Consider the following 25,144-nt stretch of genomic DNA (forward strand, 5'->3'; position numbering starts at 1 on the left):
TCTGGGACAGGTCTTGCACCAATACTAGAATTTTGAGTGCAATATCGATACCCAGAGAAGAATCACACTACTCGATACAATACTTTCAAGAACAGAAAAAAAAAAGTATCTTAATTCAACATAGAGTGTTTAAAAAAGCAATGCTCAGCTCTCGACTTTTGATCTGCATTTGTTATTTTTGTACTTTACTGTATATAATGTCATATGCCTGTTGACTTCAACGTGTTAAGCTGGTTTGTGTAAGCTTATATCTGATTGTACACTCTGTGGATATTATTTTTTTGTTGTATTTTTATTGAAAGAGTATTTATATAATTTAAAAAAAAATAAAAATATATATATATATATATATATATGTATATATATAAATCAGTGTTTTGGGAGGAGAGCTTTCTTTTAGATGACAGTTTAATATATGTATTGTGAAGGTTGTCCTAGTGATGTTAATATAAAATGTATAATTTATTGTGTCATACTTAATTCAGTTGAATTGAAATGCTAAAAATGTATGTTAAAAAAAGGATATATCGAGTGATATATGGAGAGATCTCTATATACCAGTGCATTGAGCTTGTGTAACCATTAAACCCCATAGTCTAGTGGCTAGAGGTGCTGTATCTCTATGGAGGTTGTGAGTTCAAATTCCCTCTGGGCAAAAATAAAGTTTAATTGAATGACATGAAATAAATTTAAAGACCTTGTATCAGGGGAAGCTCTAGGAGATGTAGAAATACCATACATGGACAGAGCATGATATTTCCCTGATGACTGGGGGCCCTGCTGCTGCCCGATCTATTCAAAGGATCCGCTTCCAATGCAAACAGCTTCTAGGAGCTACTATACAACGGCAGAAGTCACTCAGTACCTAAAATTACAGAAACCCAAAGCGTTCTGAGTAAGTATTGAACAAGTATTGAGGTTTCGATACATTGTGCAACCCTTTTTCTAAGTATCCTGAAGGTAATCATAACAACATTTTTTTTAATCATTTTATTAAAAAAAAAAAAAAGTTTAATCATAAAAGAAAAAAAAATGTGCAAAATAACATGATATGTTACAAGGGTAGTAAAACATTGACAATAAGAATAAAAGTAGTAAAGATTTTGGACAGTAAACTGGAGACTTGTGAGCAATGTCTTAGCGAAGTTCATCACATATGTGCCCTTAGAGGACTTCTCTAATCTGTACAATTTGTCTTCAGGTGCAAAAGGATATGACCATAATGATTGCATGTTGATCCTCATAAAAAAATATATATATACACACATAGCCACAAAATAATTAAAACAATACTGATAGATCTTAATGTAAAATTGCTCTGTGTATGCCACATTCAGTCATGGATGTGCTCTCCAAAGTTGTGCAGTACCAGCTACTGCAGTGGTCACCGAAGACCTTTTGGATTGAAAAAAAATTATTGAATAACTAATAACTACAATGTATATTTACAATTAGTTCATCACATCATGATCCATCAAACATGGATAAGTTTTTCACTGAGGTTGCCGCTAGTGTCCTTAATTTCAAGCTTTGTTGTGTCTTTTATTGGTAATCCATAGGTATATATGGAAACACATACCAGAAGTGCTCCCACAGTGAAGGTTAACGCTAGAATAGAAATAAAAAGCTGTTATTTTTAGCATTTGCAAGACAGACAATAATCACATTCCTGCTGTCAAAGTGGTAGAGGTCCCACTACAATTTTTTTTTTGGGGAAAAAAAAAAATCACTCTTCTCTGCATCTTTTGAGGAGTATTTTAAATCAATAAGAATTACAAAGAGTATCAACTTGGTTATAAAGAATGGCATGGCCAACTTACAAGCATCCATCCCTGGCCTCTACTGAATGTATGTGATGTCACATCGTCTGCAGCCAGTCTTGCTTTCAGGGGGGAGGGGTAGAACAGGGAGACCTCTCCCTGTATCTGCATACAGTAGGATTCATTCTAGCCCTCCGTTGTAAGGAAATGTCAGGAATCTGCCCAATGTATCCTTACAACGGAGGGCTAAAAAGGAGAAATGAGTATAGCCTTGTTGCAACCTCTACACAGTGGGAAATATTTGCTCTCTAAAAAGAATGTTTACAACATGAAGCTATGAAGACAAAATGTATAACTTATTGCCAATATTACAATTTACAGCAGCAGTGATATATATGAACAATAAATCATAACCTCCAAACTTTAGCTACTATAAAAAAAAAAAAAAAAAATTTGGAATGAAAAGAATTTTCAGTACTTTAAAAATAAATCTAAAAAAACAAAAAAAGAAAGAAAGAAGTTTGTTGTGCCGCAATAACTGGATCACACTTGTGTATCATTTAAAAACAGCAATATACAAGAAATGTATGAGAATTGCAACATACTTATCTGCAATCCAAAGAGTAGAACAGACGCTATGGTGGAGATGACGATCGCTGCGGCTGCAGAGAAGCCTTTCATTATATTATCTGTATATTTCACTACAACCGATGTGTAGAGACCACCAACACTAGCCAGCACTACAAGAGAAGAGTCACTTTACAATAAAACAGAATAGTGCAGAGGACAGCACACTTTCATTTGCTGGGGATATTATGTATCTTTGGAGCACCCTGTCCTCTGTTATTGCTCATCAGACACTCCGCAATGAGTTTAACACCTAGATGTTAATTAATTTATAAACCGTGAATTCTAATAAGATACTACAGAATTATTGAATTATAGAGAATACAAGTGCTTGCTTTATATAGGTTGTGACTGCTACAAGTGCTTCAGGAAGTGCTGAACCCATTCTGAAGTATATTTCCTTATAACCGGATAGTACTGTTCCTCCACATTCATAAATATAGTGACAACTAGTTAAATTTCTCCTTGTGTGAACATTTAAGTGTTAACTGGACTTGTTCAATGTATAGGAGCAGAAACAGCACAATGCACAAGTCTGAGAAAAGTTAGAATTGTTCTAATACAAACACATCAGAAAAATGTCAGAACTGCAAATCAAATAATACACAAAGTGGAAGATATATCATAAACTCCCAGTAGTATATACAAGCTATGAAAAGCAGGGAAGTGTACATATAGCTATACTTACATACTACGATCCAGACAAGGTAATTGTAACCATAGAAAAATCCTTTTTCCAGGACACCTTCTCCATCAGTAAGAAAGACGCCAGCTAATGTCACTATGATACCAGAGATGTACATCTGGATGTTCCTCACCCACAAGGAAGTATCAGAACTCTTCAAGACTTTCTCAAAATACACTCCTGCAAGAAGAAACAAATGTGAGCAAGTAAGATGGGCATGCGGTGCTTAAAGGTTATGTTAAGCTTTGACCTCAATTATTACAGATCTACACACACAATCCTAATAAATATATTGCATTACCTGTAGTGATCTTGTGTTACAGTCTGTATCTGGAGTAAGAAAAGATGCTCCAGAATTCATGGGTATTTACTAGAACAGTCCACTTTAACAATAGTCAAAAATATCAATCAATCGATCATATTGGTGGGTCTGACCACTGCACAGTAAATCTATTCTCTGTGTATATAGTGCCGAGAACTGCTGAGCAGTTGTGGTGCCTTCTTATATGGAAGGCCAATTTTATGGCTGGAGAATCCAATTTATTGTGTTTATACTTTACTGTTCACCTATAGGCATGGAATAAACTGTATGGCTATGGTGAATCCTGCTAGCTCTCCTTGCATGTATAGAATGACCACCCGCTAGATCATGAACATTACAGCACAAAGGAGTCTGACAGCTTTACTTACTAAATGTATGACAATGTTAACATGACAATCTCAAATCGCATATACCAGCAAATCCAGAGCACAGCACAGCCACTGCCACAGCACCAAATCCCAGCCAATGATTTTGTTCAATCTGTGAAGTAATAAAATGTAAGATTCACTGTACAAATAGTTTCCCTTCATCACTATAGTATAAAGTTATTAAATGTTTTTTTATGACCTACGTGTAAAAAGTCTCTGTTCCGTTTTACTACTTGTAACCATCAATACATTGATCAAGGTGCACATACCCCTTCACCTCTGTCAGGTGGCCTAACTAGCTGGTTGTTGGGGTCCCCACTTATCCCTTGTACACCTAAATGAATGGAGCTGCTGGTTGTGCATTCACTGCCCTGAATTCATTCTCTACGGGACCGCAAGGAAAAGCATAGTACAAAAGGGATGTCTATACAGAGAATCTGACAAATGCTTAAAGGGGCATTCCCATTTGAACAAAAGTTAGACAACTTTCCAATATACTTTATCAATTCCTCACGGTTTCTAGATCTCTGCTTGCTCTGCACTTTCTGTGGATAGAAATCTGCCCATGGTCATGTGAAGTCACACAGGTGCACGGCTCGTTATAACACACAGCTCTGATTACTGTAACTGGCTGTGCACCTGTGTGACATCACATAACCATGGACAGATTTCTATCCACAGAAAGTAAACATAGAAGAATGAAGAATTAAAGGGAACCTATCACCAGGTTTTCACTAAAGACAGGTTACAGAAGCCCATCACATCTACAGTACAAATATACCTTTCTACTTTCTCTAGGCAAAATGGGGAGATGGGCGGGCGCACACCGATGATTAGGATTCCATAGGATGGATATTGCTCATTATCTAAGACCAATTTATTGAACATAGATGACAAACAAAGTGACCATAACGCGTTTCGGGGAACAACAAATACCCCTTTTCAAGTGGAATTTCTCCAAGACATAAAAATAATACAATACACTGCAGGACAATATGAATAAAAAACAGTGGAGTAGTAGTCATATAGTTATATGGATATAAAAGACACAATCAGTAATGATATTAAAAATAACAGTATGGATTCAGTCTCATGTTGGTATGATGGTCAATAAATATATATATACCTTATATACTCGAGTATAACCTGACTCGAGTATAAGCCAAGGTACCTTATTTTAACACAGCAACTGGGAAAACCTATTGACTCGAGTATAAGCTGAGCCGAAATATATGAAAAAAATGCATCTTTATTGGATAATAGATAACAAACAAGCATTTAAAAACAGGTTGATCTGATTGAGGGAAACAAGGACACTACAAAAATGCCACCAGATGATGCAGGGTCATCTATTAGACTGATTCTTGCTTAAAATGTAAAAAAAAAATTATATGCAAAACAATGAAAGCTGGAATGCAAATAAGTAACAATTAGGCTCCTAGTAAGGGGCGATAATCACATGTTACTAAAGTGCATGGTGCGTATAAGGACAAATATAAAGGATAACACTATTGCTGTTTTCAAAGAGAAAGTGTCAGGTGCTGTAAAGTGCACAAAACATATGACTCCCAAATAAAGTCCTCCAAAGGCACACTCCTTACTATATTGCCTGTAAACAAGGACAGGTAATCCTATTGCATAATGGTACATAGAAACATATTGCACATAGCCATTGACATTGTTACAATATCTTAATGCATGAAAGCTAAAGGGAAAGTACTGCACGTACCCACGATCAATGTTGCACCCTCGTCTGGTGTGAGGTCCCCCCCCGTAGTGTATAGCCTGCCAGCGCGCCCCCCCCCCGTAGTGTATAGCCTGCCAGCGAGGTCCCCCCCCGTAGTGTATAGCCTGCCAGCGCGCCCCCCCCCCCCCGTAGTGTATAGCCTGCCAGCGAGGTCCCCCCCGTAGTGTATAGCCTGCCAGCGCGCCCCCCCCCCGTAGTGTATAGCCTGCCAGCGCGCCCCCCCCCGTAGTGTATAGCCTGTCAGCCCCCCCCCCCGTAGTGTATAGCCTGCCAGCCCCCCCCCCCGTAGTGTATAGCCTGCCAGCCCTCCCCCCCATAGTGTATAGCCTGCCAGCCCTCCCCCCCATAGTGTATAGCCTGCCAGCCCCCCCCCCCATAGTGTATAGCCTGCCAGCCCTCCCCCCCATAGTGTATAGCCTGCCAGCCCTCCCCCCCATAGTGTATAGCCTGCCAGCCCTCCCCCCCATAGTGTATAGCCTGCCAGCCCTCCCCCCCATAGTGTATAGCCTGCCAGCCCTCCCCCCCATAGTGTATAGCCTGCCAGCCCTCCCCCCCATAGTGTATAGCCTGCCAGCCCTCCCCCCCATAGTGTATAGCCTGCCAGCCCTCCCCCCCATAGTGTATAGCCTGCCAGCCCTCCCCCCCATAGTGTATAGCCTGCCAGCCCTCCCCCCCATAGTGTATAGCCTGCCAGCCCTCCCCCCCATAGTGTATAGCCTGCCAGCCCCCCAGAAGTAAAAAAAATAAAACGCTCACGATGTCCCCCGTAGGTCCTCTTCTGCTTCCGATGTTTCGGTGCCTCCTTGGTTCTTCCACTCCTCTACGGAAGGAGGCACCGGAGCATCGAAAGCAGAAGAGGACCTATGGGGGACGTCATCGTGTCATTTCACTTGTTAAACAACCGCAATCAAAACTCTCTCTGAGCACGGGTGTCAACTGTTAGTTACACCCCGTGTATACCGATGCCGGCATCACCTCTGCGTCCGATATATCAGATGCTGAATGCTAAGTTACAGTTGTCAGTTTTCTACAGTCACAATGGTGACACTGATATTCAATAAACATAATAATGAAAACATTAGATAATTCTTTTCCGAATTATCTGAATATGTGGATTGTATACTACCGTTCATAGAACACAACAGGACAGCTGCCAAATCATGACAGAAATAACTAAATGTGTTTATACTGAGGATGAAAATATTACTCCCCCCATGCAAACACCAATAACATTTTGTCTCTCCGCCAATTCCATCAATTGCCCTGTAAAGTATAATATGCCCTGAATACGATGTATAAAACAATAAACTGGTAATGAACATAGTGACACAAAGGGTTAATGAAGGATATCTGCTGCCACCTGAAAGAAAAACATCATCGGTTATTATAACCCAGGCCTCCGCCTATAATCTCTTTATAGAAGCCGTCTCCGTACAAATACCACACCTTATTCACAAACATTCTCAGGTCAAGTTAAGAAAGAAATATAAATCATTAGAAGGGAAAGGAACATGCATTGTTACACATCGTACACTATATGGCACCACTCCAGTTATTGAGTTTAGGCACTCACAATTATGGATTATATACTGATTTCTGCCCTTAAAAGGAACTTGTCACTACATTTCTCACAAGTACAGCTAGTGGTAGGTTTCCATAGAGCCCTAATAAGTAAATGACACCCTTTTAGCTAAACATAGTTTCCCTCACACCACACAAAATCAACTTTATGTTATCCTACCTGGCAGCAGAGGGGTCTTGCCCTGCTTTGCCGACCCCTCCGATCTACTCCTCCCTATGCCATATGCCCCCTCATACCTTCTTCCTGATTGTCAGGCTTCACTGCTAGGGCATGCTGCTGTATGGAACAAGTACTTAGGGACTGTTTACCAATATTTAACTACAGATATATGCAGCTCTGTTTACTTATTATTAGAGGTTAAAAAAACCTATTTCAAAAGTTTTACACAGTGCCTTGCTAAAACATTGATAGAGCATTCTGTTACATCATTGCAATTCATGTCATGCGAGTAGGGTGATGTCATCTAAGGTCCTTTACCCAGTTACACCAACATCTACCTCATGTATGTATCTGATCAAATTAAATCAAAGCAGCCTCCATGGAGGATGGGGAGGATGGAGGTATGCAGTGATTTCATGTGCTCAGATACACACGTGAGGTAGATGTTAATGTTACTGGTTAAAGGTCCTTAAATTACATCACCCTAAGAAGAACATGCAGAAGAATGTCCTAGCAGTGCGACCTGTCAATCAGGAACAAGGAGGCAAATGTAATATAAAGGACTACTTTAATATCATTGGACTCACCCGAGGTTAGTTGCATATAAGTTTACAAACTGATTTAACACTGCAGCAATAGAAAGGAACCATTTAGGGATAAGGGCAATGCTTTTTAATTCTAGTTTTATTTTAATCTAGTATTTATTTTGGGTTGGTTAATTGAAATGGAAGATTCCCTTTAACTGTACCACTGCCATGAATTTGTGATTTTTTTTTTCAAGATCTGGGGATTTTACTAGTGATATTGTTGGGGAGTAACAACAGCTCAGGCCACTAAAAAGTAGACCACATAATATTACATGGTGGCAATATTTGTAAAGGTGACCTATCCTCATACACACTACCTCTTTATTGGTGTTTTTACAAAAAAATTTGGATTAAAATAAGAATATAATTGTCCCATGTAGTGAATGCACGAGGGAAAAAAAATGACCAAATACACGCCATTTCATCTATTTTAAAATTGTAATGGGTGCTCTTCGGGACTAAGGTTCCCACCACAAGTTAAGTCCAATAAAGAGTAATCCAAGCACTCCTTTAGTCAGATGTCAAGTGCGATCAAACAGAATCAGTCAGTGACGTTTTCAAACACAGATTCTGTGCAATAAGTTGAATGAATGGCTAGGAAGGCAGCGCCAGGTATATATATATATATATACACATACATACAGGCGGTCCCCTACTTAAGGACACCCGACTTACAGACAACCCATAGTTACAGACAGACCCCTCTGATCTCTGGTGAAGCTTTCTGAATACTTTACTATAGTCCCAGATTGCAAAGATCAGCTGTAATGTGTCTGTAATGAAGCTTTATTGATAATCCTTGGTCCCATTACAACAAAAAATGTTTAAACTCCAATTGTCACTGGGGCCAAAAATTTTTTTGTCTGGATCTCCAATTATAAAATATACAGTTTCGACTTACATACAAATTCAACTTAAGAACAAACCTCCAGACCCTATCTTGTATGTAACCCGGGGACTGCCTGGTTAGTGTGCACCCAGTTTTTCTTTTTCTATTTCTGTGCTGCTTGGATTATCTTGTAATTTTAATGACCCATAGAATAAAGAAGATGTGTATTTTGGAGTGCAAAGCTGTAAAAATAAAGTCGATAAGTAAAAGACACTACTGCTTGAAAGAAGCATTAGGACATAATACCGTTCCAATTAGGCACACAACTTACCTGGACCCGCGTTGCCTCAGCAGGGCTATATTGCACAAGTGTGACTCCACCACATAAAATGAATACGGAAAGCCACTGGAGTTTACTGAGGGATCGGTTCAGCATGAGTACAGTGCATAGAGCGGTACATGGGATTTTTAGCTGGTAAGTCACCTATAAAGAAAAGAATAATAACAAGCAGGTAGTAAAGGCAATTATACATAATTCCAACTTTTTGAATATACAGCAGCATGGTATTAATGGTTCTCTATAAATAATGTAAAGTAATTGCTACCTGGTAAACAGCCGCATCAAGATTACTCAGCGCCACAAAGGCCATGTTATTTTGCAATGCATACACCAAGGATGGCACCGCCAGCTTAAGCATCTCCACTGGACTCCCCAAGACATTTTCTTTTAAAGAGGTAAAGAGCCTGCTGAGATTTCCGGTTTCCCTGTGTCAACAATAAAATAAATTTATTTCAGCTCCAATAAACGGCTTAGGAGATAAAACTCAATATACATGAATTCAGGGTACAGATTATCACATTATGATTGATTTGGCAGACACATATCAATGTTCTCAGAATAACATCCATAGCTGGTGGAATTGGTATATTTCTAGGGTCCCAAGCAAAGTTTGGTCAGAGTTTCTCAAATGCATAGCAAGAAGTCTATTGATACCTTCTCATAGCTTGAACCTATATATGTGTCGTAAAGATGTTAGTGTGGGGTTTTCTGATCTCTAAGTAGAGGCATATTATGGATAAATCTGACTCTGGCCAGGCCATAAAGGAGCTACAATTTGGAGTTGCATACTATTTTAGAAGGAGATACAAGGCGTTGCAGTTTTCATCAAAATAAACCCTCTTGCTAAAAACAGCTTCAACAACCATCCTGCCAGTACAAAATAGATGGGAATCAGACAAACACTTATCTCATTGGTGCCTCTCCATAGGGATATATGGCAAACTGCGCCGTATGCCGTGAAAAGATAGGACATGTCCTATCTTTGCAGGGGGTATGGAGCAATATGGTGCCGCACCATCTATGGGGGATATATATATCGGCCATATATACGTCCCCCATAGGGCCGTCAGAATGTAGACTAACACTGTAGAAAATCCAACAAGAGTACAGTAAGCTGCTAGGTGGGGCTTTATCTCTCTCTTTTTTCACTGTCCTTGTATGAACCTGAATGCTACCATTGATCTGATTGATGAGGTACTTATTGGACAACACCTAAATTGGCGCTGGTTAGTAACACATCTAGGAGACGTGTCATCATCCTTCTCCAAAATGTAGCATTCGGAACTCAAAAGAAAGCCACACATTGGGTCAGTGCAGTCAGTAGGATGATAGCATGTAACATTTTATGTCATCATTCTGTAATGTTTTCTCATATCGTGGAAATATCTTCTCTGAATAGCATCTGCTTGTACTATCTACACTTTTATGCCTTTATTGCAGACACTAGAAGGCAGAAACACTTCACAGGAACTACTGGATCTGCACCGACTGACGTCACTGGACTTTAGCTGAACTTATCTGAGCTTTAGCAATCCCTCTGAAAAGGTTCTATAATCCTTCTTAAAAGTTACCCCACCCAATAGGCCTAATCAGACCAAAGATTTGTTAATTGCACTTTGTAAAGTAGAATCTATATATTATGAGAATGTAGAAGTAGCTGCCCCTCTTAGATATGCATTGCCCCTGTCAGGGAGGAATTCATCAGGATAGCATTTTACCAACAGCACCGGACAGTTCCTCAAACCGGGATTTTCAATACACTGGACCACTCACAGTAAGTACTGAATTCGATAGTTAAAACATACCTCTCTATGTCTATACACTGTATATTCTGTCCCGCTACATGCTGAAAAATGTACACAGACTCATGACGTCTTGATACAAATTAAATTGTAGCTCAGCCATGCCACTAATAGACTATGGGACCAGTGAATGCACCAATATTCTGTAGGTGAACAGAGACTGGGAGGACCTTAGAGCCACCATTCTGTATTTTAGACCATTTTGTTTAAAAAGAATTAAATTAAAACCCAGTTATCTCAGCCTCCTTTAATAATAATAATTCCTTTCTTTATATAGTGCACACAGATTGTGCAGCGCTGCACAGAGCCAAATCAGTCCATCTCCCAGTCATATTCTCACCAGTAGAGTCAGAATTTTTCATGCTTTGTTCATGCTTTTACCAAATAAGAGGTTGGATCCTTGTATCCTCTGTGCTTAAAGTTGAGTTTATTTATGAAGGGGCAGACCGACACCCCCCCACCATGCCTCTGTCAGTGGGGACCTGAAGGAGAAGCCAGCAGCATTGCATATATTGCGTAATCGGTGCCGGCTCACTGCGATGCGGCCGCGCCGCACTGACAGCAGTTGCGGCTCCTTGTTCATAGTGACTATATATAACATTTGGCCAGCGCTGTCAATAAGCACGTCGCGGCCACATCGCAGAAATCCGGCAGCGATTGCCCAATATACGCTGTGCTGCTGGCTGTTCTTACAGGTCCCCGCTGACAGAGGCGTGGAGGTGGAGTGTCGGCCGGCCCCTTCATGAATAAGGCAGTCTGCAGCGGTCAGATTGATTGAAACCAACTTACCCAACATAAATGAAAAAAAAAATGCCATAAATAGAAAGGGGCTGGGGAGAGGATTATAGGGGGCATATTTGGTGGGGGTCTTTTTGGGGGTGACAGGTCCGCTTTAAGCTCCATTTTGTGACATTGAGTTTTGTTGTATTCATTTATTTATAGCATTATGGGTTTTTGTATCAGTCGTTCATATTTCCTGAATACCCCTTTAAAGGAAATCTACCATTTGCTTTTATGAATTATGAAGTTACTTAGAGAATGCTGTAGCTACACTAATGCAGAAACATATCTTGTTTAATCCCTGAACCGAGTGGTTTTGCTGAAAAAAAACAATTATAAAGTTATGATGAGGCTCTGTCGCTCTGGTGGCTGGCTCGACGCTTCTTTTCTTCCCCTAACTATGCACTGCTTCAGAGAGCGATGTAATCACCGTGTTGTCCCTGACAGGCAGAAGTAATCAATTCCTGCCCCATCCCGCAGCCGCTGTATATGAGTGATCCAGCTCAGGATGATTAGTCCTTCCTGGACAGTTCAGGAAGCTTTGTGTCATGTGTTTATGAACAGCAGTCTGAACGCAACCCAGCTTTCCCAAGGTCCACTCACTTCAGGGTGTAAGCAAGATATGTTAAACAAGATATGTTTCTGCATCAGTTTAGCTACAGCATTGTCAATGTATGTTTGGTTCATAATGCATGAAAACAAATGCTAGATTCCCTTTAACATCATGTCCATTAGACACATGGTCAAGTGAATGTGCCTGGGCTTCCATACCAATCCCAGTTGATGTATGATGATTTGCATGGTAAGCAGTTAAGAGACCGCAAGCAGTCAGGGCTTGTCCGAACACTGCAGTCCTGCCTATTTGATATTAGTGACCTATCCCAAAGACAAGTCATTATCCAACTCCCAATCTCTGAAAACAAATGAAATACTAAACTAAACATTGCAAAACTAATAAGAAAAAACAAACTTACTTTGCCAGGATGACGACACTCAGCAGTAATTTAATAACCTCGGCCACACAGACAGCTGTAGTAGAAAAATACATCTCCGTCGTCACTGTCCTTGTGTACCGCAAGAGCACTGTATACGCAGCAGCCACCAGGGTCATCACCAGCAAGCAGTAAAGCTTGAACACCAAGCTGACATTTTCTTAAAATATATAGAGACAATGTTAGTTTATAAAACCAAATATAGTAATAAATATCACATATAGGGATGGACACAAGCCTGTAAACATCTATGCCAACAGAAACCAACAGATGCCTACCTGCCCTGGATTACTATGCTGGGCACTAGGGACAGGGCACTACAGTACAATGAAGAGGATAGGACCTGTTATAACTGATGAATTATGGAAAGTGAATGGGCCACCAGGATGAACAGAGCCTTCAGGAGGGATTGCAGGGCATGCAGTTTGTTTCACCAACCTCATGTGATGGCTGTGCCCGCTCTTGTGCATGGGCAGAGTTTGACTCATTAGTGCCCTGACAGGCACAGGTGCCCGCTCTCATCCATGGGCAGTTTTGAGCAGCAGGTACATGTACACCTGCCCCATTCACTAGCGAATCACACCCTGCCCACAGACGAAACACAAATAAGGTTCCAAGATTTGGGAGAAAAGGGAGGTTGATATGGAAGAGGTCAGATCCAAAGCCTGGAGTGCGGAGGTCCCAGCCCTCAGTAATACAATGTGACCCGATAGAGGACACAAGCTCCGAGCCTCCCGGTATGCGCATTGCTCTGCCCTATACAGAGAAGACACTTACCCCTAGCAGCCATGGTGCCTACTCGTCAGCTGCTCCGCTTCTCCACACTCTATCCAACAAAACGGAAGTGACGTCACGGGCTGTGCGCCTGTCCCCGCAGCAGCTCACAGGAAACTATGACAACTAGACAGCGTCCTGGCGGTGACTCTCTGCGCCCCAGCGATGTAATGAGTGTGTGCGGGATCTGTATGCCTGTAGTACGGCTGTGTACAGAGACTGGGTGGGGTACACTATGCATAACAGTAAGTCAGGTGTGCCCAGGCAGAGGGGTTACATGGCCGTCATACTGGGTGCTGTGTGCCACGCTGGAAAATTGGAAAGTATTGTACATCATAAACAATTAAATAACAAGTAACTGTCTGTTATGGTGAAAAAGGGTATAATGGGGGGGGGGGGGGGTATAAGCAGTTACCACAGAACATGCAGGAGGTCCATATCTGTCCTTTTGATGTTCTTCATGGACATACCTTGAGGGCTGATTGAGGCCATCTACATACAAATGCGGAAAGGCACCCATATATTGGTCCGATCACATGGACTGCACACTTTGTGATGGGAGTCCTCGCATCATACAGATATATCATGCAAGAACACACGGTTCGCTGGCTGAACTGTAGTGCTGGTACTGTAAAAACTGTTAGGGAGTCCTTGCATCATATTTCTGTCATTCTCTATTCAGCACAGGCTTTGACAAAGTGCAGGAGCACAAAATGGGCCGTCACCCTGTGGCTTGCTTGGCGTCCTCTTATGTGTGCCAAATAAAAAATAACAAGATTTTATTGGTTTAGTGCTGCCTATATTCTTCTTTTTATAGCCTGTGTAGATGAAGTATCAATATCTGGCTGAGAGCAACCCAACATGTACACACTGCTGAAAGCTCTTTTTACCTTCATGCTGTTTGAAAAATTGTGCCCAAATGTCTGAAACGCCACTTTTTCACCATTTTGCAACAAATAAAAAGTGTTATAAAAAGTTATCAAACGGTCATACAGTGTCGAGAATGGTAGCAATGTAAACCGCATCAAATCAAACATCAAATCTATTAAAAATAATAAAACCTGCCACACCACTATTTTTTTGGGGTGCACCTTGAACATAGGGTGTGTGACACACTTCTGTGTGTGACTTTTCATGATAAATGTAAGAACCGGAACACCCGCTTTGGTGCAGAAATTTGTGTTGCATTCACCCCTTAGGCACGTTTTTGCATTTTCATTTTTCACTCCCCTCCTTCAAAAATCTGTAACTTTATTTTTCCATGTAAAGAGCTCTGTTTGGGCTTGTTTTCTGCGTAACAAATTGCACTTCATAGTGATGCGAAAATGGAAACCTGGAGGGAGAGACTGAAGCTGGGTGAGCAGGGATTGCTCTGACCCAGAAGTCTCAGGGTAGAGGGAAACAAAAAGGGGACAAGAGCACTCTCCTTGTGTAGTGGGATAAAAAATTTTCAGATCTAAAAAGTCAGTAAATAGGTGCTCACCTTGAAGCACAATTAAATGTGCATGTAGAGTATAAAGGGAGGTTCCAGGCGCCGACCTTCTTTACCTATATTTGCCCAGGTGGAGGCCAGTAGGTATTTGCAGCTTTTTGGTTCTGAGTTCCAATAATGGAGCGAGATGCGGTGGCGCTTATCACGGAATGAACTCCCCGGTACGGTCTTTAAAATTGCATAAGTTTATTGCAATAAACTTATGCAATTTTAAAGACCGTACCGGGGAGTTCATTCCGTGATAAGCGCCACCGCATCTCGCTCCATTATTAGAACTCAGAACCAAAAAACTTCATAGTGATGGTATTTATTATTCCATGCCGTGTACTGGGAAGCGGGAAAAATTCAGAATGCAGTGAAAATGATGAAAAAACGCATTTGCGCCGTTTTCTTGTGGGCTTGGATTTTACAGCTTTCACTGAGCGCCCCAAATTACATGTCTATTTTTGGTTCGGTACGATTACAAGGATAATAAATTTGTGTAGGTTTTATAATGTTTTCATACATTTAAAAAAATTAAAACCTTCTGTACAAAAATGTTTTTTTAATTTTGCCATGTTCTGGCAATAAGAACTTTTTCATACTTCAGTGCACGGAGCTGCGGGTGGTGTCATTTTTTGCGACTTTTGATGATGTTTTAATGCTACCATTTTGAGGACTGTATTGGCATTTGATCACTTTTTATAGAATTTTTTATATTTTTCAAAATGGGAAAAAAGTGGCATTTTTCGACTTTGGGCGGCAATTTCCGTTACGGGGTTAAACGCCGGTAAAAATCGCTAATATATTTTGATAGATCGGACATTTTGGGACGCAGTGATACCTAATGTGTTGGTGATGTTTACTGTTTATTTATATTTATTTCAGTTCTAGGGAAAGGGGGGTGATTTTAACTTTTACTTTTTTTCACTATTTTTTTAAATTAAAATTTTTTTTTTTTTTACCATTATTTTAGATCCTCCAGGGTAATTTAACCCTGCAGGGTCCGATTGCTAATATTATATACTGCAGTACTACTGTATTGCAGTAAATACCAATATTTTAATGATTTCTAATAGCCTGCCCTCTGCTGGCTATTAGAAATCGTTGCACATGGCAAGCCTACGAGTCTCAATGAGACTCGGCTGCCATAGCAACCGATCGCCGCCCTCCGATGACGTTACAGGGGGCGGCAATCGGCCATCCAAGATGGCGGCCGGCATTTAAGTTAGGTGCGAGTTCGACTGCGTCAATTAACAGGTTTACTGCCGCGATCGGTGCCAGCACCGTCTGCGGTAGTAAGAGGCGGGAGTTGGCTGTATTATACAGCCGTCACCCTCTGTGTATGGAGAAAGCTCAGCTCCTCGGTCGCTAACGTGTTAAGCATAGTGCAGCTACGCCACAAAACGGCTCCGTGTGACACAAATGTGGTGCAGGCACTTCTTAAATACCTGTGCAAGCAGTTTGCACTAAAAAGAATGTGCAAAGTACTCCAGAAAACTGGCGCAAGGATCTCAGTAAATGTGCCCCATTATTTGACTTCAATTGTGTTATTGTGCTAGTAAGTGGAAGCTTTGTCAACAGTTTCTTCTCTGACCTTACCCCTGTACTAGAGGTGTCATGCTTGACCAATTTACTACTAGAGAACTTGGAAATTCCCATTAGTAAATATAGAACACAATAACGCTTAATGCTTTAACGACCATACTAGAAGAGTTCTGTGTGAGAAAACAAAACACGTTCTCTAATAAACTTTTGGTTTTGTAATGACTTAACAAGGGAAAAGCAGAATAAGGTCGTGGTCACATTTGCCACTAGTGTTGAAGAGGGACTTGGCCACATTGCATTTTGTTTCCAGTAAAACGCATGCGATTGTTAACCAGCCCCCAGTGTCTCTTGCCACTATGATCAAAAAACAGAACAGCAATTTTTTGTATCTTCGTGCAGACATTTCATAATGATGGAGAAGACGTAGAGGTTCTTTTAAAAACTACAGAATCGCCTATCACCTGCCCAAGGGTAGCTTGACTTTATCGCCTTTGGTGTTGAGGAAATAGTAAATGTCTGTCCATCGAATGCCAGTTAGGAAAGGTAAAGGATACAATGCCCAGGAAATCAAATATGCCTTCAAAGTATTTAGGTTTACATAGATAATAAATAGAGGAATGCTTCCTGACAATAAGATGGAAGGGTTGGCCCTAACGGTAAAAAGCTCCCATTTTGCTGCTTTTTATCAAAACAGGTTGAAGAACATATTTCATTTGCAGGTTCTGCTAGATACATCAGGGAACATATGTACTTCAGAGCCATCTATCTCAACTGAGCCATGTTCCCATGCTGCTTTAAAGGATATCTACCACCACATTTAGGGGTGGTAGACTGTCCCCACACCTATGCTTGTCACCTTAGGGGTGATGGAGACCTCCTGCTGGCATGCTCCGGGCTGTCTTCTATACCAAAATATGCAGTTATAAACTTTATGCAAATGAGCCGGAGGCGCTCACCGTTAGGCTAGTCAAGAGCCTCCTGGCTCAGTCACAACATAATTTATGCACGCCCCCTCTTCTATATAGATCCTCGACACCTCCCTTTTCCCTCTGCCTGATGTCATCTCACGACAGAACAGAATGTTTCAGCACACAGTTGGAGGGAGAAATGCCCCTTGAACAGTGTAACAGCCTGTGAAACTACAACACAAAGAGTCTCTAATAACAACCATCAGAGTCCTTCTGGCTCATTAGCACATAAGAAGATTACCACAGTCATGGTGCCTGGATCTATAAGTAAGTGTTCCTGGTTTATCATGCTTGATTTTGATGGTAGATACTTGGATGGTCATCTTTTTAACCAAGACTTTTACTGGTCGTCATTTTCATACTGATACATGATCATTTCTTAATTAGCCCTAAAACTGTCATTTTGGCAAAAAAAGTGTTTTAAAAATATGCAAGTTAGTCTCAGGCATTTAGTGTCCCAAATCACCCTTTAGCAAGCCTCATTTGCCCTCTATTAAAATAAAAAAAATTTAGTTACCTACTCCACTGCTGCCTGCACAGTGAAGACGGTGCTGTACTACTCCGTGTTCATCGAAGTACTGCGCCTCATTGGACCCATCTCTAGGCAAGTATAAATGGTCTCCTCTTCATCTTGATCCCAGTGGTGGTCTTCGATAAGCTTGACACGCCGGGATGATCACCTACACAAGAAACTTCTAATTAGCTGCTAATTATGAACACCCCACACCTCCCTCTCCCAGCCTGGGAGATGTGAGATGTCACAAAAAGGGTGTGCATAATTAGCATCCCGGAGCTCAGGACACCTTGTCCCCGTGCTCCAGCCTGCTAATTATAAGTTTCTTTTCTAGGTGGTCCTGGGATGTCAAGCCTAGTGAAGAACACAACCGGTATCAACATCAAAAGGAGCGTATGTAAGTATGTGTAGTTGTTTTTTAAATGGTAGATTTCCTTTAACTCTATGAACTAGATTGTGTATTGTACAGTTATAGGCTTTATTTTGTATTTTTGTATAATAAAGCAGAACAATTATGTAGAACACACAACAAACATCAGTATTTTTGCAAGACCCAAGATGATCGCTTATAAATGTACGTGCCATGAATTTAGGATTCCTCTACATCTCTTGTTAGATTCACTTTAACCATATTGGTAGGTTTTGATAAACCGCATCCACGAAGCCCCGATAGAAAGATCTGTGGCTTTGGGACATTGGTAGCGCTATCCCGTTTTGTTTGGGTGCCCACTTGTTTTGGAAGATAAACCTGACTGAAATTTTCCCGTCTCATGTGGCTGCCATGTGTTTGCATAGAATGAGTCACTTTCTGTCGCAAATTTGTCTGTAAAAAAACAACAACAGGTACTTTTATATTATTCCATTTTACATATCATTTCTATCCATTCTTTAAAATGCATTTTCACCTGTAAACATTTGTGAAGTGCAATGTAAATTGCAGCACATTTCACTGTACAGAGATGTATAGTCCACTGTGCTTTTTATAGCTGGGGATACCTCAAAATATATGTACATACATTTTTATTCCTTTAAAGTGGACCTGTCACCCATAAAAACTAAAGTAAGCAGCTCCTAGCGCGATCTCCGGTGCAATATTGTTACACAGCTATCGGAACCCTCCGATAACACTAGCAGTCACACTGTACAATAGACACGACGGACAGAGCTCAAAGCAGTCCGGCGTATTCATGAGGGGGCAGGGCTAGGGGCGTTGACAGCCGCATGAAGCTTGGCAGTCACCGCTGACCTATGGCGTGGGGGGGGGACCGGGGAAGAGGCTGCGCCTTAGACCGCCACCTCATTGAATTTCTAAATTCTGAATGTTATGCTCATTATACAGTTAGCCCAATTTGGTTGCTAACTAACTTAAACCATATGTCTGCTTTATGTTAACATAATTTTTTTTATAGGTTATTTTATTTTATTAGGACCTTTTAAGTAAATTTCAGTTTACCCTAAATTATTATAGAGAACAATTCATCTTATCAGGGGTTTTAAAAGTTCTATTTATTAGACCCCCCACCCCTGACAAATCACCCCATTTTTAAAGCTGCACCTCTCAAACTATTCTATGCCTATAAGCATCTCACAAGAATTAAAATATCATAAAATTGCTATTAGGAATTTTTAAATTTTGTCAATAAAATTAAAACATTTTTGCCCTAAAATGTACACGTTAATGCAGGATAAAATGAGAATGTTGCTTTTAGGTGACATTATGCATTTGAAAAGTTTCTGAGGCACCAGAACAGTGAAGCCTTTTTTATTGTTACCATACATGTTTTATAGAAAGTATAAACTACGGCTTGTACAAGTGAAATTTTTTTCCCAATAAAACTTGCTTTGGGCTCTAAATGTAATTTTTTTTCAAAGGAATTAAAGAAGAAAAAGTATCACTTAGTTTGTTACCCAGTTTCTCTAGAATGCAATAATATCCCACACATGGGCACAAACTGCTGTAGGAGCACCCAGTACGGCTCAGGAGGGCAGGAGCATCTATGGGGTTTTGGAGGGTGATCTTGTTGGAACAGATTTCAGGTGCTGAGTCCCTAAGAAAGTAGGGCAATAAAAACCTCCAAAAAGTGGACCCATTTTAAATATTAGACCGCATTACAGTAACCCCATTGTTTAACCTTTAGTAGCTTGTTTTTTTTGGGGGGGGGGGATGCACAAAAATAAATTATAATAATGAACTCATTCACCCAATAGCATAGATAACATGCTACTTGTGGTCTATGGATCAGTATGGTTATGGCAATATACCATTTATATATATTTTTTTATGTTCGCCTTGTTCTACAGAATAAAAACTCATTTGGAGAGATAAATCCCCTGATTTTGCATTGCCAAGTTGACTTTTTATTGGTATAAATCGTGGGTATTAACAGTGGGTGTTTGCTGCAATATGCAGAAAATACTCGATCTGTATGTAGAGAGCACAGCCTGGGAGCCCTCCCGATATAGCCGGAGATTTGCTGCAAGGGGTTAAAGGGAACCAGATTTTACCCCATTAACCTACAAGCACCCTTAGGTAGAGTATGAAATGTCCTATCTAGAATTTCTTCTTTTATGTGAAATCCCACACGTTTATCTATAAATAAAGATAAAATTATATGCAAATCTGCAGAGAAGAGTCATATTTCCTGAGATGGGTCAAGTTTAGAGGATGCAGGGGGGTGTCACTTAAGATGAAAAGTAGTATTTGGGGCTCAGATGTTGCAAAAATCACACAGTTAGGGTTCATTTACACGGCCATCTTCGGGGATGTACGTGTGGCCGCAACTCTGCAGCCGCATATACGTCCCCATAGACGGCAATGGCGGGGGTACCGTGCCGCACACCAGGAAAAGATAGAACATGCTCTATCTTTTCCCTGGTGTGCGGCCATGCACCGCTGTTTCCTATGGAGGGAGGAGGGGCCACCTCCTCTCCAGCACACGGCGGGCATACAGGTGTGTCAATGCACCCTTAGGCGTTGAATCTACCTTGCAATTTAACTCTCATAATTTATATCATAAACTTGTGTAAAATATATGATAAATGTCTCCTTTCATTTTTTACATACCAGTTTTATTGCTTTTCTCCGTAATTCCCATTCATTCCACTCATATGACTTCACAATGTTGGTTTCCAGAATGTGCGTATCTGTTTGTGTGCTGCTATTACACTTCGTAATTGGTTTCATTAGTAGTTTTTCAGAAGTTTGAGCCTTGAAGAAAAATGAAATTTAAATGGTAAACCAGATACCAGACACTCACCCCTCTTACTCTCCCCGCGCCGCCGTGCTACGGTATGGCGGGCACACATCTGTGTGAATGTAGCCTTAAAGTAAGCACACCATTTGTAGTCTTGTTGTGAAATTATAATATCTAAAAGTGTCTTCTCTCGAGTCTAGACTGGACTGAAAACATTACAAAAACTTTACAAAAAATGTTGAAAAAGGGCGAATGCATGTGGTCAGAATTTTGGATGGATTTTTTATATGAAAAATTAACCCCTTAACCACCAGTCCCTTTTTGTTTTTGCCTTTCCATTTTTCACTCCCCACCTTTAAAAATCAATAACCTTTTTATTTTTCCATATAAAGAGTGGCGTGATGGTTTGTTTTTTGCTAACAAATTGCACTTTATAGTGAAGGTCCGTCCAACGATCCTGCCATCTGCGCATGCGCAGAACAGCAGGCCCACGCCTGCAGGATCGTCGGACGAGGGCGCGCAGCTACGAGCAGCTGCGCGCCGAAGATGGTGAGTAGGAGGGGTAAAGTGGCTACCGGGGCGTGGAGTAGCCGCCTCGTGTAAACTCAGATGCGGCTACTCCACGCCCCAGTAGCCGCATAATAAAATTACCATAAAAGTAAAATAAAAGTTACTAAAGAAGTGCGGGGACGTGAGGATTAGCCCTTAAAAGGGCTAATCCTCACGCCCCATTGATCCACCTACCACCCGTTCTACCTTTATAGGTAGATTTGTGGTGGTAGGTTCCCTTTAAGACAGTCTGACTTCCGATCCATAGCATCCTTTAACTGGGTAGAATCCTCGAAAGGTAAATACGTTTTTTTGACTACTTTGGAAATGGGGACATCAACCTTGGGCACATTGGGGGTCATTTACTAAGGGCCCAATTCGCGTTTTCCCGACGTGTTACGCGAATATTTCCGATTTGCGCAGATTTTCCCTGTATTGCCCCGGGATTTTGGCGCACGCGATCAGATTTTGGCGCATCAGCGCTGGCATGCACACAACGGAAATGGGGGCCGTGGCCGAATGAAAACCAGACGGATTCGGAAAAACCGCCGCATTTAAAAAACAAAAAGTCATTCTGAGTTGAGGGAGGCGTAACGGCATGACGTAGAGACGTCACGCTGCACAGCTGACCCGCCAACCTCACCTGCTCTCCCCCGCTGACCGCGTCGCCGCGTGTCGGACGCCGATGATGGTGGATCCTGGACCTTGACTCCGCGGCCTCCACGGTTCCCTTGCCTGGTCGGGTGGACACGGTGGCAGTGGCTCTCCGGTGCTCGGAGGCCCCCGTTTTCCGGCGCCACTGTCTCTCCGCTGGTCGGCTGCCCGGGGATCCGCTTCACTGCACCCATTTGCTGCCACTGATTTTGTGGGGCTCTTTGCTCCTGGCTCCGTGCGCATGAAAGTGGAGAGCTGGAGTTTCATTAAGCAGGCTGGAGCCTGGGCTGGATCGTCGTCTTGGATGAAGCGCTGCCAGGTGTGAAGTGGTCTCAGGGATCGCTGCTGAGGCGGTGTGTCCTGGGTGCCCCCCATGGTGTCGGCGTGGTCAGGAGTTGGATCCGGTGGCCCTCTTATTCCTTCTATGTCTCCTATGCCTGGTTTTTTCTTTTCCTGGCTATGTGTCTGCTGATCGCTGGAGTCTTTTGGAGCCATTCTACAGGATGGGTGAGATGTATCGGCTTACCATTATTTCCTCTGCCTCCCTTTATCTGTTACTAACATGTGCTACTAAATGGTACTAAATGGTACTAACTGAGTCTGCCCGCTTTGCTAAATACTAGCCTTAAAAAAAACTGTTTTTCTTCTAAATTAACTTTATCTACGAGGAACTGCCTTTCCGTCAGCATCCATCTGCTACTAACCAGCTTGCAACATTTGGACTTCATTTTAATATTAACTCCCTCCTATGGATTGATTGGACTTTAGTAGATACTGTACAGAATTTACCGTCATAGGGCTTATGCATATGAGATATTATCGAGTCTGTATGTTGCTTTGAGGGGGCTCCACCTTTTGAGTTACATAAGAGTTATAAGTTTACCCTCATCAGTCTGGTCTTATATATTGTTTATTTGTAAATATCTGCTGTGATTTTTCCTTCAAGGGGTTGGCAGTTCTGGTTGTTGGTTATAGACCTGTTAGGATGCCACCTAAGAATACATCAAGAAAATCCCTCGGTACAACATCTCCTAGGGAGAAAGAGAAAGGAGGGGCTAAAGGGGATAACTCTGCGAAATTAGATAAATTATGGAAATCCCCCTCAGTGAAAACTCGTACTGGCTTGACAACACAGAAAAATCTAGAATCTGAGGGTCAGGACCCCAAATATAGAGTACAGGGGTCGAGATTTGCAGTGCTAGAGACTGAAGAACAGGAGGAGGAAGAGGCAGGAGCTGGGGGAGAAAAAGCTATTCTTAGAGAGATCCTTGACTCGATAAAATCCTGCAACTCTGCCATACACGACCTCACAGACCAAGTGGGTGCTTTGAGAGGGGATGTTTTGCTCTTGAGAGAGGATTTGAATAAGGTTAGAGATAAGCAGAAAATTGTGGAGGATAAAATGGTTAATATGGAGAAGGAGATATGTAATTTAAAAAAAGTGACCTCTTCATGGGAAAGTGAAAATAAGACTCTTAAAGGGAAATTGGCCGAAATGGAGGATCGTTCTAGGAGAGCCAACTTGAGGGTTATAGGGATACCAGAAAAGGCTGAAGGAGAGGACCCTGTAACTTTTATTAAAGAGTGGCTGTTGGAGAGAATAGGGAAGGAGCACCTCTCCTCTAATTTTGAAATAGAACGTGCCCACAGAATCTCATCAGTATCTCACGTCCCTGGTAATAACCCCCGGACCTTTATTTGTAAAACATTACTTTCTAGAGATCGTGATATGATATTACGAAGAGCACGTGACCTTACAGATTTATCAATTCAAGGTTCAAAAGTATCGCTTTATCCGGACTTCTCTAGGGATACCCTTCAAAAAAGGAAAAGTTTTTTGGAGGTGAAAAAAAGGTTGAGAGATAAGGGTATTATCTATTCACTAATGTTCCCGGCAAAATTAAAAATTATTTTTCAAGGTCAGTCCCAATTTTTCAGCACGCCAGATCAAGCCTCTGACTGGTTAGATCTTAAGGGACTATGAACTGTACGACACAGATGGTCATTCTGTACTTTTTTCTAGGTCAGTTTCGGGGGAGCAGGGGTTGGTCGGGGGCGGGTAAGTGGCCTAAGCAGGAAGAGTTCTACCACGGTAGGACAGTGGAGGGGGATTAGGGGGGAGGGAAGCTTCGTTGCTGGAGATGTTGATGGGGTGCTAGTTTTATCGCTTACCTTATCCAATGGGCACTAGGTTCATATCATGGAATATAAGAGGGTTGAAAGACCGTTTGAAGCGTTGTATCATCTATGATTATATTACCAAGCAACTTCCTGCAATCGTGATTTTGCTGGAGACACATCTTGACAAAGACTCCTTAGCCCTAGTAGATCGAAGGTGGGCCAGCCAGGTTTATAACTCAGTCTTCTCATCATTTTCTAGAGGGGTATCCATTTTGGTCCATAGGTCAATCTGTTTTCAAGTCTTGGACTCCTTGTGTGATACAGAGGGGAGATTTGTATTTTTGTTTGGTATTTTAGAAGGCATTAAATGCGTGGTAGCAGGAATATATATTCCACCTCCCTTTAGATATGAGGTTCTGATTAGTTTGATGCGGTTCCTGGAGAGGGTAGGAGAATGTCCCGTACTGGCTCTAGGAGACTTCAACTCTGTTATGTCAGAGAAGAAGGATCGAATGGGGAAAAGCAGGCGGGTTGGCACAAGCACGGTGGACACCCCCTTCTCCAGGTTCTGTCAGGAAGTGGGTTTGGTGGATGTGTGGAGGTCCCTAAACGGGGACTCCCCAGCATTTTCATGTTATAATCGCTCTCATAATTCATTTTCTAGGATCGACTTGGCTCTGGCCAATGACTATGCCATAGGGAGGGTGCGTAAAATCCGATATGATAATCGGTCCATTTCTGACCACTCCCCACTGGTTCTCGAGTTGACTG

At 41.6% G+C, this 25,144-nt stretch overlaps 2 protein-coding genes across 3 annotated transcripts in view; both read right to left on the reverse strand.

Moving 5' to 3' along the window:
* Nucleotides 1-1,001: 1,001 nt before the first annotated feature.
* SLC35A1 (solute carrier family 35 member A1) lies at nucleotides 1,002-13,627 on the reverse strand. The gene is made up of 8 exons (XM_072141996.1): nucleotides 13,358-13,627; nucleotides 12,563-12,740; nucleotides 9,272-9,431; nucleotides 8,998-9,150; nucleotides 3,808-3,874; nucleotides 3,076-3,252; nucleotides 2,366-2,500; nucleotides 1,002-1,608 (listed from the first exon to the last, which is right to left on the reverse strand). The coding sequence occupies exons 1-8, from the start codon at nucleotides 13,368-13,370 to the stop codon at nucleotides 1,475-1,477; spliced, it is 1,017 nt and encodes a 338-aa protein (XP_071998097.1). The 5' UTR covers nucleotides 13,371-13,627; the 3' UTR covers nucleotides 1,002-1,474.
* A 4,684-nt stretch (nucleotides 13,628-18,311) lies between these two features.
* The window catches only part of CFAP206 (cilia and flagella associated protein 206), a 162,674-nt gene continuing 155,841 nt past the window's right edge, over nucleotides 18,312-25,144 (reverse strand). For both annotated transcript variants that reach the window (XM_072141995.1, XM_072141994.1), the window contains 2 exons: nucleotides 20,920-21,063; nucleotides 18,312-18,678 (listed from right to left, as the gene is read on the reverse strand). In XM_072141995.1, the coding sequence (XP_071998096.1) occupies nucleotides 18,445-18,678; nucleotides 20,920-21,063 (378 nt within the window). In that variant the 3' untranslated portion in view covers nucleotides 18,312-18,444. The remainder of the gene's footprint in view (nucleotides 18,679-20,919; nucleotides 21,064-25,144) is intronic.

This window comes from Engystomops pustulosus, chromosome 3 (assembly GCF_040894005.1).
Source record: "Engystomops pustulosus chromosome 3, aEngPut4.maternal, whole genome shotgun sequence".
In the NCBI taxonomy this organism is placed as follows: Eukaryota; Metazoa; Chordata; class Amphibia; order Anura; family Leptodactylidae; genus Engystomops; species Engystomops pustulosus.

Bases quoted from the DNA above. Each gene is read 5' to 3' on its own strand.
- SLC35A1 (XM_072141996.1), bottom strand. The intron at 9,432-12,562 runs GTAAGTTTGTTT...TTGTTGACACAG, and splicing joins AGTGTCGTCATCCTGGCAAA to GGAAACCGGAAATCTCAGCA. The intron at 9,151-9,271 runs GTAGCAATTACT...TTTTCTTTATAG, and splicing joins TTGATGCGGCTGTTTACCAG to GTGACTTACCAGCTAAAAAT.